The following is a 14,379-nucleotide window of genomic DNA, read 5'->3' on the forward strand; positions in this document are numbered from 1 at the left end:
AGAACCTCTCTCTCATGATAAGTATTTCATTGATCGTCCTACAAATGTAATTACAGCTCAGACTAAAGTTCTGTGCTTCACTGTAAACTCTGATACATTTGAGTTCGTAACAAGCAATATTCTGCCTATGTTTCCCTGGTTGCTGTGTACATTGTACAGGAATAATTGGACAAGTCCAAACATTTTCAGCTGCAGTGACCTGTAATCAATAACAAAGGCTAGTGAGAGCAAGGTGACTGAATTTATTGAAGCTTCTTACAGACGTTGATTAAACAATATGAACGGGTCCCAAATGGATACAACCACTGATTATAAATGTGCTTGATGATCCATAAGTCAATAAAGAAAACAATTTGAAGAACTGCAAGGAAATTGGAAATTTCTCAAATATCGCTCTAAGGTTTCAGCTTTAATGGATGCTTGTTGGTTTGGAGTTAATTTAGATAGCTAAAGCTAAATTTACAGATTGACAACACAATTTGTTTTTAATATATGGTCATTCTGTGCTCACCCACTCAACAGGAAATGGCATCTGTTCATGTGGTAGATGTATCTGCAATGATGCCTGGTTTGGGAAATACTGCCAACATCCGAGGACTTGCAGCATGTCGGAGGAGAGGAGCAGGAGTCTGTGTGAATCGTTCAATGGAGTGATGTGCTCTGGCAAGGGTGAGAAACTTCCATTTAACTCTTGAAATTATTGTCTATCTTTTATGTTTTTGCTGTAGAATCCTGTGGCACTGAAGGAGGCTATTTGGCTCATCATGCCTGTCCTGGCTTGTGGCTTTTGCTGTTGGCAATTTCCCATCTATGAGAGATGATGGGAACACAGCAAACAGACCTTTTGGGTCGGGCGGGGGGGTCTTCATTTGGTCCACTTTTGATGACTGTGGAGGCCAATCCTTAAGATTCCGCCTCGAGTGCTGCACATGACCCTGTCACATGACATTGTGAGTTGTTGTTTGCACCCATTGTCGATCCGTTGTAGACAGGGGTCATTGAGGCAGTGCCCTCCAGCCCACAGGAGGTGATGCTGTTGACCTCTTTCACCTGCTAGTGACTCCCAGGTGCGATAATCGATGTTTAGGGCCTTCATGTCAGGCTTGCAAGCATCCTTAAAATGGATGCCCCACTGGTTGTCTGTCTCCAGCTACCTCATCGTGCAAAATGTCCTTGGGTATGCGACCGTCTTACATCCAGTGGGCATGCCCGATCCACCAAAGCCGCCTCTGTCTGATTGATGCCAGCCAATGAGAGGACTGTCACATTCGTGTCCTGCCAGGGTATACCCATAAAGCACCACAGAGAGCAAAGGTGGCAATTATTGAGCTTCTTTTCTTGATAGCTGTCAGTCGTCCATGTTTCACAGCCCACAGCAAGAGGCTGAGAACATAGGCCTTATAAACCATCAGCTTGGTCCTAAGGGTCAGCTTGATGTTATCTCATATACATTTGCATGCTTTCCCTAGCTGTGTGGTAGAACTATCCACCTAATCCAATTCTGCTATTCTTTCTCCATAACCCTGCAGTTTTCCTTTTCAAGTATTTATCCAATTCTCCTTTGAAAGTTCCTATTGAATCTGCTTCCGCTACCCTTTCAGGCAGCGCGTTCCAGATCACAATAATTTACTGTGTAAAATAAATTTTCATCTCACCTCTGGTTCTTTTGCTAATTATTTTATATCTGCATCCTTTGTTTACCCTTCTCCTGCCAGTGAAAAACAGCTTCTCTTTATTTGCTCTATCAAAACCCTCTATCAGCTGCACTGCACACCTTGGCAAGTGGCGTGAGTGGGACATGAATTCTCAGTGGCTGCTGGTCTTTATCCACCATTTGTAACATTTAACTGAGTATTGCTAGGGTTTTTTTCAATGATTTCACATCACTAATCTTTTCCAGGTTCCTGCCACTGCGGGAGGTGTATGTGTGGTTCTCCCCAGCAATGGTATATCTCGGGTGAATTCTGCGAATGTGATGATCGAGAGTGTGATAAGCATGAGGGGGTCATCTGCACTGGTAATTACTGCTTCTTCTGTTTCCATTCCTCAAGGTCATGCATATCATTGCAGAAATTGTAGCGCACCCTGGATCAGACTAAACTTCACAAGCTCTGTGTTGTTCTTCCAACCTTACTAGCAATTGCAGAAATTCAGTGAGAGAGCCTAGAGGCATGAGATTAATTAGGCACAAGCTACATGGTGATTCTCCAGTGACTGAGCATCTGATTTTAAACAATTTCTGTTTTTGGGGTTTACCATATTAACTTGGGAGCTGGAGGGTCATGTCTAAGAATTTCAGTGAGTAAAAAAAAACCATTATATAGATTCCCTTCAGATATTAGGGCAGTAATATTGAAACAAAACATCTACAAAATAGATTTGGAATTTTACTAACATCAATGTAATTGAAGCATTGAAGGCTTATTTGTTAACTATTTTGGTATAGATGTTCATCTGATCCAAGCTTAATTTTGATTGATAGAATTATGCTGCACAGAAGGAGGCCATTTGGCCCATTGTGTCTGTGCCAGCTCTTTGAAAGAGCTATCCAATTAGCCCCACTCTCCCTGCTCTTTCCCCACAGCCTTGAAAATTTTCCTTCTTTTCAAGTAGTTATCCAATTCCCTTTGGAAAGTTCATAAGGATCTGCTTCCACTGCCCTTTCAGGCAGCGCATTCCAGATCACAACAACTCGCTATGTTAAAAAAAAAAGTCTCTTTATCTCCTGGTTCTTTCACCTTAAATCTGTGTCACCTGGTTACTGACCCTCCTGCCAGTGATTTAGGTACAAATGCTCTTGATAAACTGATGATAAATTTTTGAACCTTGAGTGGTACTCCTAAAAAAAAGCCAACAGAATTAAATAGAATTACATTGAAATTACAGCACAGAAACAGTCCATTCAGCCCAACTAATCTATGCTTTACACGAGCCTCCTCCCACCCTTCTTCATCTCATCCTCTCAACATGTCCTTCTATTCCTTTCTTCCTCATGTGTTTACCCAGCTTCCCATTAGATGTGCCTGTACCATTCACCTCAACCGCCTGCTGTGGTAACGAATCCCACATTCTCACCGCTCTCTGAGTAAAGACGTTTCTCCTGAATTCCCAACTGGATTTATTAGTGACCGTCTCATAAATATGACCTCTAGTTCCGATCGCTCCTCACAACATAGCGTGACATGTGGACGTTTTCAGATTATGTCAGTTTAAGTTCACCCAACCTATTTACTGGGGAACCTTAAGCTTATTGAAAGAAAAAAAGTCAATGTAATGTAACTGTACAGATATATTAAACTCAGACAAAAACCGGGAGGTGATTCCATGATTCAATGCTACCAGTGGGAAGTAGACATCCCAGGGATTGCATCTCCAGAAATAAGGACACATGGCTTCTAATTTCCCATTTGTTAATTTTAAATTGTCTTCACAATGTTTCCACATGCACTCTCGAGAAGTGATGCTTCTCTCTGGAAGCACCTGCTTGTGGAATCAGCCGCTCGGCAATCCTCTTTTGCAGCCCTACTGACTGAAAGGTCATAACGTTTGTGAAGAGCAATATAGTCCTGCAATGGCTAGAGATTCCTTTGTTATAGCTAAAGAGATTGTTAATTATATATTGGTGGTGGGGATTTACTGGGGATTCACTTGCGCCCCTATAAATAGTGACAGGCTGAAACTATAGTTGTTGGGTTAGGAAGTGAATGCTTGTAACGTGTAACTCTGTAAATAAACATAAAAGTGTGTGAAGATTGGCTCCAGTTCTATCCTTCACCAACTGGCTTTCTGGCTTAGAACAAACATATCCTTATACCCTGGCAAGAGTACAAGGCTGCTGAAAATATCAGACACATGCAGCATACCATTTAAACAGAAAGGAAGTGGGATTATTTATATATATATTGGGTGGCAAGTGGACCCTGATTGGTAGAGGTGTTGCCATGGAGAAAATATCTTGACAGTTAACTGCTCCTGGTGCATTCTTCATGGTAATGCCTCTACTAATCAAGGTCCATTTGCCAACCAATCAGCACTCTCTTCTCATGCAGGATAAATTGTTGTCCCCTTTACAATTGGTGTTCTTACGAATTGTCCTGGTGAGTACACGATGAAAAACTTTGGCAGCATGTCTCTTTTTTCAGCAACACTCAAGTTCTGTACTACTAAACAATTATATATATATATATATGTATATACGTATACTTGTCTGTGCACACACACACAATTTTCTCAGCCCTATCTCTATAACTGTTTGAAGCATCTAGTCCACCTTATTCTGGTTACTTTGAAATTCCTCGCACTGTTCCTGTTTCCTCTGCTTGCATCTCTCTCACTTTCCCTGTGTGATGCCTGAAAACTGACTTCAATTGAAGGAATCTCAGACTCTCCAAACCATTCATTAGCACCCCACTCTCACCAATCAGACTTTCTCTCTCTCTCTGCAGGCTCATGCCTGCCATGCTGTTGATCGCAGCTCCCTCCTCCTCTGTAGGGTGGCCTTCACCGTGTTCGAGTTTGTACAGCAGCTTCCAATTCTCCTCTTTAAAACAAAAATCACGCTTGCTCCATTATTCTCCTGTAACTCCAATCGGTCATCCTCAATGGTTGCGTTTTAACATCCTAACTAGCAGATTGAAGAAGATCAGCCCTGGAAAGATAAAAGCTTGGTCAAAGAGGTAGATTTTAAGGAATGTCTTAAACAATGGCAGAGGTAGAGAGGGGGAGATCTTTAGATGGGGAATTCCAGAGCTTAGATCCCAGGAAGCTGTCGGCTGGAGATACAAAGAAATAATCAAAAAGGTGAAAGAATATTAACCTTTATAACTAGAAGGCTAGAATATATTGAGGAGGAAGTCAAGCTACTGCTATACAAAGCTCTGTTTAGACATAGTCTGGAGCATTGTGTACAGTTCAGGACACCACATCTTGGAAAGGGGTATTGGCTTTGGAAGGAGAGAGATTCACCAGAATGTTAGCAGGGTTCTGAGGGTTAGATTAATAAGGAGAGATTCCATAAACTAATCTTGGTGCTTCCTGGAATATAGAGGATTAAGGGGGTGATTTGATTTGGAACTTTTGGATCTTGAAAGGAATTGATAGGGTGGATACAGAGAAATTTATTCCTCTGGTGGGAGAGTCCAGGACAAGGAGACATAACCTTGTAATCAGAGCCGGGACATTCAGAAGAGAAGCACTTTACACAAAGGCTGTAAGTGAGCACTCTGTCCAACAAAAAACAATAGATGCTACCTCAATTAATAAATTTAAACCTGACATCAATAGGATTTTAGAGTATAAAACGACACAGGACTAAGGTGGGCGGATGCAGTTAGGATACAGATCAGCCTTGATCCTATTGAATGGTGGAACATGCTTGATGGGCTGAATGGCCTCCTCCTGTTCCAATGTCCCTAAGACACGGCCTTCAACGGTGAAGTGGTGAAAAACATGGATAAGAGGCCCGAATTGCAGAGATCTCAGAGGGTTGTGGGGCTGGAGGAAGTTACAAAGATAGGGAGGGCCACCAGGGTCAGGGAGCGTTTTGAAAACTTGAATGAGAATTTTAAAATCGGGGCGTTGCCAGACTGAGAGCCAATGTAGGACAGTGGGCGAATCGGGGCATGGGTGAACAGGACTTAGTGCAAATTAAGAGATGGGCAGCAGAGTTTTGAATGAGTTAAAGTTTATGGAAGAGGGAAGGATTGAGCAGGTGTGACCCATTTGGCTTCACAAAACAGCTGCAGGCCCTTCTGATCACCTTTCCCCACTCGCCCTGCCCGCTCTAACAAAGCACCTTTCCGAATTTAGCTGTAGGCCTCAGGTTGGGGTGAAATTAGGAAGGTCCCGGCAGGTGAGCTGTGTCAGGGTGCCCGGTTGACACTGTAGCTTGCCTGATTTATTCTCCTGAGGCCCAAGTTCAGGTTTAATTTGACTGGCAGTCCTATCTATTCCAGTGAACCGTTGCTTGAATGGTGTATGCTTTGGGAGGTGGGGCTAAGGAATTTAGACACCCCTATATCTCCCCGCCCCAACACTGGCTGAAGTACAAAATCTCAACCAAGTACTGCTATTGTGTTTTTAGTCCTCATTGTTAATCTGCTCCACCTAAACCAGCTAATATGGCGGTAACATTGGTGAACACAAGAAATAGGAGCAGGAGTAGACTACACGGCCCATCAAGCCTGCTCCACCTTTCAACACCATCTTGAATGATCTTGGGTTTCAACTCCACTTTTCCACCTGTTCCCTTGATTCTTGGAGAGACCAAAAATCTGCCTATCCCAGCCTTAAATATATTCAATGATGGAGCATCCACGACCCTCTGGGGTGGAGAATTCCAGATTGAGTGAAGTAATTTTTTTTCCCATCTCAGCCCTAAATTATTGACCCCTCACCCTCAGACTGTGACCTCGTGTTTTTTAGATTCCGCGACCAGTGGGAACAACCTCTCAGCGTCTCTCCTGTCAAGCCCCTTCAGAATTTTGTCGGTTTCAATGAGATCACCTCTCATTCTTCTAAACTCCAAAGAGTGAAGGTCCAATTTACTCAGCCTCTCATCACAGGACAACCCCCCCTCATCCCAGGGACCAGCTCAGTGAACCTCCGCTGTACCAGCTCCAATCTCGGATATGTGTCATCAGTATCTGATGAGGCGGAATCTGAGACTCTTGCCAGCAATTGCAGCAAACAGCTGGTAGAATGTGACAGCTGCATTTTTCATCCCAACCAGCACGACAGTGAATTTGTAATGGTTCTGAGGCTCGAACAGATGCTGAGTGTAACCTGGCCACTGTGCTACGGTGCACTTGCCTTCTGTGAATTCTAAAGTCTTCAGATATTTGCTGTCCCTTCGCTTTCTCCAGAATCTTTTCTGTGTCGGTCATTTGGTTGTCAATCATCTTGGTGAAGTCACCTGGTTTTACAATAGTCTGTGTGAAACTAAGTGGTCTCATCCTGCTTCGGGGTCTAACCAGTCCAAAACTGGAGCATTGCAGCGAAACAGGTCATTCGGCCCATCTAGTCCTTTCTGGTGTTCATGCTGCACAGAAGCCTCCTCTCTCCCTCCCAACTTCATCTCGCCCTGGCAGCATTTCCTTCTCTTCCTTTCTCCTTCGTGCGTTTATCCAGCTTCCCCTTATATGCATTTAAACTATTCACTTCGACCACTCGCTGTGGTAACGAGTTCCTCATTCTCGCCGCTCTATGAGTAAAGACGTTTCTCCTGAATTCTCAGTTGAATTTATAATAACTATTATATATTGATAGTCCCAATTCTTGTCTTTCCCACAAGTGGAAACATCTTCTATGTGATTACCTTATCAAACCCCTGCAGAATTTTAAAGACCTCTATCAGGTTGCCCCTCAGTCTCCACTTTTCTTCAGAACAGGGGCAGAGTTTTCCTGGTGCTGGGTGCCTGACTTGGAGAAGAGGCGGGGGGTGGGGATGGGGGGGTAGTGGGGAGAGCTCCCAGGAGGGAGCCCCACGTTGAGATGTCTCCCCAACACATTCCTGCCGCTGGGGAAGTCCCCTGGGGCAGGCAGGAACCTGGATCAGCGACCTGCCCCATGGAGGTGGGGTGCAAATTTAAATAATGAAAGCCCCAGTTTTTGGGGCGGGTTAGGGGGCCCGCCTGCATTTTACTGGTGGCTGAGCAGTCCAATGCTAGCTTAACGGAGGCAGCCAATTACGGAGCTGCCTCTGGGGAAGTAGCTCCCCGAGCCTGGCTCCTAGCAAGCCCGGGCTCAAGGTCGTTCCAGTGTCGGGGTTCTAAAGCCTGTGGAGAGGATCCTGCCCACCCTGCTCAGAATTTCTTTTCGGTTATGACCTCTCACAGATTTCAGGGTAGTAAGAAGATTCTCTAACAATGCCGATTGTCATTAAAGCAGAAGAGGAAAGCCCGGAGCATCATGAGGCTCCAAGAATCGATGCTCACAGTCTTGGGTTTTTATTTCTGTAGGACTGTTTGTTAAAAATTCAGAGTATTGTCATGTAGACGATTGATGTGCACCTTTGCATAACAAGTGTTTGTACCCAAAAACGTACAGATCAATTTCTGAGAGACAGGATCATCCGGCCAGGCTTGATCGAGCATTTTCCAGTAATGAGCACGGATTTGGTCTCTGCAGCAGATAATTACGTCAGGCATTATTTTTTCTAAATTAAGGTGAAGAACAAAAATCTTAATTTCAGTGACGAAGGCTTCCTATAGCTGAGCAGCCTTACAAGTGTTAACATGCACCGCACTCAGAGTTTGAAGGTGGTTCTCAATGTAACATGTGTGCTAAAATTTCACAATGTTGGTAGAAGAATGCCCTTCTCCACTGATTCATAAAGCATCTGTGCTCATTAGTTTAATGAGGTGTTAATGAGGGCAGTAGCCATAGATTTGCACTGAGACCCAACGTCTTAATCTCAGTTTAGCACTCAGAGGAACATGGGAACATTCAGCCCCTCAAGCCTGTTCTGCCATTCAATTAGGACATGGCTGATCTGTATCTTAACCCCATCTATCAGCCTTCGTTCTGTAACCCATAATTTCCTTACCCAACAAAAATCTATCACCCCCAGTTTTGAAATATTCAGTTGACCCCCCCACTTCAACAGCTTTTTGGGGGAGTGTTATGGCACAGCTGATGGTAAATGCTGAGTTATTCAAATCCCAGGGGGAAACTTGAGGCAATTGCCACAACTGTTTTTGCAATCTGTATGTTTCGAGATGTGGGCTTTGAATTCAATGGTAATAAGACCACCGAGCCTAATAGGATTTTACAAAACTAGATTAAACATTTATTAATAAGAGAAATGATTTTGAACACATACATATGTCTACAAATTACTACTATAATAACTTCTAAATCCCCTAATTAATCTGACTCCCAGTTACACCTCCATTAAGGCAACTGTAAAACACATAGATTTTAAAAGACCCAGGCAAAGAAACATGATGCCCTGAACCATCCAATTCAAAGTGAGTTTTCTTAACTTCAGTTCGTTGTAGACAGCAGCTTGGGGCGTAGATGCTGAAGGCTGTTCACACTTGTTAGATCTTAAAATGCCTGCCTTTGCACACAGCCTTCTCTCCTTTATCCATATTTTCCCCTGTGAATGCAAATTCCCATTGTTTCACTATATCTTTGGACTTTACCTTCCTGATCATAAAAAAATATAATAGTACTACTTTTACCAGTAATTTTTGGGAAAAATAATTACACTGTTTCTGAACTTCACCTGGCTAGTGACACATTTCACCCCTCCTTTGAAAATAATCTAGTATTACTTAAAAATGCAAATGTCCTTTTATACCTTACATTCTAAATTTCCCCCATGCTTAACTATTTCACATTTCAAACCTAGCTTCTCCTTTTAATACATCAAAGCCTTCAGAGCAGATGCCTTTAATCCAGTTAAGTCTGTTTTATACACACACACACACACACACACACAAACATCCCCCTCCCCCACTGTTTTCCAATAAATTCCAATAACTTTATTATATCTTCCTGACAGGGAGAGAGTTCCAGATTTCCACTCCCCTTTGTGTGAAGAAGTGCCTCCTGACATCACCCCTGAACGGCCTGGCTCCAATTTTAACGTTCTGCCCCCTTATTCTGGATTCCCCTCCCCCATGCCACCCGCCCCCACACACCAGGGGGAATAGCTTTTCTCTATCTATCCTATCAAATCCTCCAATTATCTTCAACAAATCAATTAGACCATCCCTTAATCTTCTATAAATGAGATAATACAAATCTGGCAGTAGTACTGAAGACTTGTGCTCCAGAACTTGCCTCACCCCTATCCAAGATGTTCCAGTACAGCTACAACACTGGCATCTACCCGGCAATGTGGAAAATTGCCCAGGTATGTCCTGTACCAAAAAAGCAGGACAAGTCCAACTCAGCCAATTACTGCCCGATGATGACTCTGGGTCATCAGTAAAGTGATGGAAGGGGTCATCAACAGTGTTATCAAGCAGCACTTGCTCAGCAATAGCCTGCTTACTGATGCCCAGTTTGGGTTCCGCCAGGGCCACTCAGCTCCTGATCTCATTACAACCTTGGTTCAAACATGGACAAAAGAGCTGAACTCAGGATGTGACATGAAAATGACTGCTCTTGGCTTCAAGGCAGCATTTGACTGAGTTTGGCATCAAGGAGCCCTGCCAAAACTGGGGCCAATGGGAATCAGGGGGAAAACTCTCCGCTGGTTGGAGTCATACCTAGCAGAAAGCAAGCTGGTTGTAGTTGTTGGAGGTCAATCATCTCAGTTCCAGGACATCACTGCAGGAGTTCCTCAGGGTAGTGTCCTCGTCCCAACCATCGTCAGCTGCTTCATCAATGACCTTCCTTCCATCATAGGGTCAGGAGTGGGGATGTTCGCTGATGATTGCGCAATGTTCAGCACCATTCGCGACTCCTCAGATAATGAAGCAGTTCATGTCCAAACGCAGCAAGACCTGGACAATATCCAGGCTTGGGCTGACAAGTGGCAAGTAACATTCACACCACACAAGTGTCAGGCAATGACCATCTCCAAAAAGAGAGAATCTAACCATTGCCCCATGATGTTCAATGGCGTTACCATCGCTGAATTCCCCACTATCAACATCCTGAGTGTTAACATTCACCAGAAACTGAACTGGACTCACCATATAAATACTGTGGCTACAAGAGCAGGTCAGAGACTAGGAATCCTGTAACTCCTGACTAGTAACTCACCTCCTGACTCCCCAAAGCCTGTCTACCATCTACAAGGCACAAGTCAGGAGTGTGATGGAATACTTCCCACTTGCCTGGATGAGTGCAGCTCCCAAAACACTCAAGAAGCTCGACACTATCCAGGACAAAGCAGCCCACTTGATTGGCGCCACATCCACTAACATTAATTTCCTCCACTACCGATGCACAGTAGCAGCAGTGTGTACCATCTACAAGATGCACTGCAGGAACTCACCAAGGCTTCTTAGACAGCACCTTCCAAACCCACGACCACTACCATCTAGAAGGACAAGGGCAGCAGATAGTTGGGAACACCACCACCTGGAAGTCCCCCTCCAAGTCACTCACCATCCTGACTTGGAAATATATCGCCGTTCCTTCACTGTCGCTGGGTCAAAATCCTGGAACTCCCCCTCTAACAGCACTGTGGGTGTACCTACACCACATGGACTGCAGCGGTTTAAGAAGGCAGCTCATCACCACCTTCTCAAGGGCAAATGGGGATATGCAATAAATGCTGGCCTAACCAGCAACGTCCACATCCTGTGAATGAATAAAAAAAATGTCTTTATAATTTTACCCTTTTAACACCGGTATCATTCTGGTGAATATGCACTGAATCCTCTCCAAGGGCCAACATAACCTCCATGAGATAGCCAGAATTGAACCCTCTGCTCTAACTGGAATCTAATCAGAACATTGTACAGCTATAGCAGAACATCAACCCATTTGGAGCGCAGCCCTTTTTGAGTTAAAATCCAACATTCCACAGCCCTTTAAAATTCACAGAATCACAGATTTGTTACAGTGTAGAAGGAGACCATTCGGCCCATCGTGTCTACACTGGCTCTCTGAGCATTATAGCTTAGTGCCAATATCCTGCCTTTTCTCCATACCCCTGCACATTGTTTCTATTTAAATAATCACCTAATGCCCTCTTGAATGCCTCAATTGAAGCTGCCTCCACCACACTCCCAGACAGTGAATTCCAAACCCTAACTACTCGCTGTGTGAGAAAGCTTTGTCTCACCTCGCGTTTGCTTCTTTTGCAAAACACTTTAAAACTGTGCCCTCTGGTTCTTGATCCATTTACGAGTGGGAGTTTCTCCCGATCTATTCTGTCCAGACCCCTCATTATTTTGAAAACTTCGATCAAGTCTCCTCTCAGCCTTCTCCCCTCCAATGAAATCAGTCCCAACTTCTAGAATCTTTCCTCATAACCAAAGTGTCTCATTCCTGGAACCATTCTTGTAAATCTCTTCTGCACTCTCTCCAATGTGTTCACATCCTTCCTATAGTGTGGCACCCAGAACTGTACATAATACTCCAGCTGAGGTCTAACCAGTGTCTTATATCATCATAACCTCCTGCTCTTGTACTCTATGCACCTTTTAATGAAGCCTAGAATACTGTATGCTTTAGAAACAGATCTCTCTACCTGTCCTGCCACCTTTAATGGCTTATGTACATATACACCCAGGTCTCTCTGCTCCTGCACACCCTTTAGAATAGTATCCTTTATTTTATACTGTCTCTCCATGTTCTTTGTACCAAAGTGCATCACCTCACACCTCTCCGCATTGAACTTCATCTGCCACCTATCTGCCCACTCCACCAATGTGTCAATGTCCTTTTGAAATTCTACACTGTCCTCCTCACAGTTTACAATTCTCCCCAGCTTTGCGTCATCCGCAAACTTTGAAATTGTCCCCTGCACACCAAGATCGTTAATGTATATCAGGAAAAGCAAGGGTCCCAATACCGACCCCTGGGGAACTCCACTACAAACCTTCTTCCAGCCCGAAAAATACCCATTAACCATTACTCTCTGTTCCCTATCCCTCAGCCAATTTGGTATCCATGTTGCTACTGCCCCTTTTATTCCATGACCTATAAATTTCCTCATAAGTCTGTTGTGTGGCACTGTATCAAATGCCTTTTGTGAGTCCACATACACCACATCAACGTCCTTGCCCTCATCAACCATCTGTTTCCTTTTCAAAAAACTCCGGCAAATTAGTTGCACACGATTTTCCTTTAACAAATCCACGCTGACTCTTCCGAATCAAACCAAATTTTTCCATGTGACTATTAATTCTATCCCGAATAATTGTTTCTAGAAATTTCCCCCACCACTGAACTTAAACTGACTGGCCTGTAATTGCAGGGCAGATCTTTACGACCTTTTTTGAAGAAATTATTTTTTGTGCCTATCACTAAGTATCACGGCAGTAGGGGCTGGGTTTGTCTGTCCCAAATTGGGATGGAACGGAGGTGGGACAGCCAAAAATTTGATGCTGGCGGCCTGTGTGCCTGTCTGCTGCCTCCATACCCAACCCTGCTGACTGTCCCCAGGATGTGGGGGACAGGTGGGCGGGAAAGTGAAGCTGCCCCACCTCATTAATTGGACCTGTTGCGGGTATTAGGGGAGCTTGTTAAGATATTGCCTCCTGACTTGCCGAGATTTCCCCGGGGTCTGGGAGGGGCCATTAGCAGCTCTGTGACTAGCTGCAGCCTGGCCGGAACAAGGGCAGCAATGCTGAGACCGTTTTATTTAATGAAAAATAGTGCACGTTCGGACTAAAGAGCTACTGAGCAGCAGTGAAATTTTAATAACCAACATTTCCCTGCCCTATCCCACACCCCAGCTCTCCATTTACCCTGGACCACTCTGAAATTGAAGATCCTCTCATTTTTTCACATTATGTTGACAGCCAGGACAATGGCTACCGATTTGGGCCCGAATGCGACCCACTTCCCTATAGCGCCCCACCGTCGTTCCCAGCCCCCACCCCTGGCCACTGATTGGACGGCTGACCCATCTCTAAAGCCATTAGGACCTAAGCCCGTGTAGATGTGGTCTCCAGGCAGGCGGGAAACAGAGATGGGAACGTGAGCTGGGAATAGGAAAATCCGGCCCTACATTGCCGCTCATGGTGCTGTCAGTTGGACTTGACCGTCTGGTCGCCCATTCTGTGTTGAGTGCTTCTGACCCCTAACAGGGCTGCCATTTGCTGCCTTACTCAAGCCAGCAGCAGTTTCACTCCTGTTGAGGCACCTCTGGCTCAGATGAGATTAGTGTAATACACCAATTAATTTTATAGTTGCTTTCAACTGAGGCTTGTTCTGATGATGGCCGACCCTACAAGCGCCTGACAGCATGTGAATACTGCAGCGATACACCTGTTTCTTGCCCTCCAATGACCAGATTCACAACACTGGGAGGCTGCCTAATCGATTCTCATTAGGCTGAGCACATATATCCTGGGTCAGCCCAAGGGCAGTGGACATGCAGGAGGGCACCAGTTTTGGCTCAGTGTGCAGCACTCTTTCCTTCAAATCTGGAGGTTGTGTGTTCAAAACACACTACAGGGATGTGATCTAAGTTGACACTCCCAGTGTAATACTGAGGGAGCGCTGCACTGTCAGAGTAACATAGGAGTAGAAGGAGGCTATTCAGCCCATCAAGCCTGCTCCGCCATTCAATTAGATCATGGCTGATCATCTACCTCAATGCCATACTCCCCATATTCCTTGAGGCCATTAATATCTAGAAACCTATCGATCGCAGCCTTGAACATACTCAATGACTGAGTCTCCACAGCCCTCTTGGTTAGGGAGTTCCAAAGATTCACCACTCTCTGAGTGAAGAAGTTCCTC

The 14,379-nt window shown here is 44.6% G+C and overlaps 1 protein-coding gene across 1 annotated transcript in view; it reads left to right on the forward strand.

The window, feature by feature from the left end:
- Positions 1–14,379, forward strand: part of itgbl1 (integrin, beta-like 1) — a 190,498-nt gene that overhangs the window by 161,077 nt on the left and 15,042 nt on the right. The window contains exons 9-10 of the mRNA XM_078546062.1: positions 523–669; positions 1,901–2,017. Of these exons, the coding sequence (XP_078402188.1) occupies positions 523–669; positions 1,901–2,017 (264 nt within the window). The remainder of the gene's footprint in view (positions 1–522; positions 670–1,900; positions 2,018–14,379) is intronic.

Source organism: Cetorhinus maximus, chromosome 7 (assembly GCF_964194155.1).
Source record: "Cetorhinus maximus chromosome 7, sCetMax3.hap1.1, whole genome shotgun sequence".
Classification (NCBI taxonomy): Eukaryota; Metazoa; Chordata; class Chondrichthyes; order Lamniformes; family Cetorhinidae; genus Cetorhinus; species Cetorhinus maximus.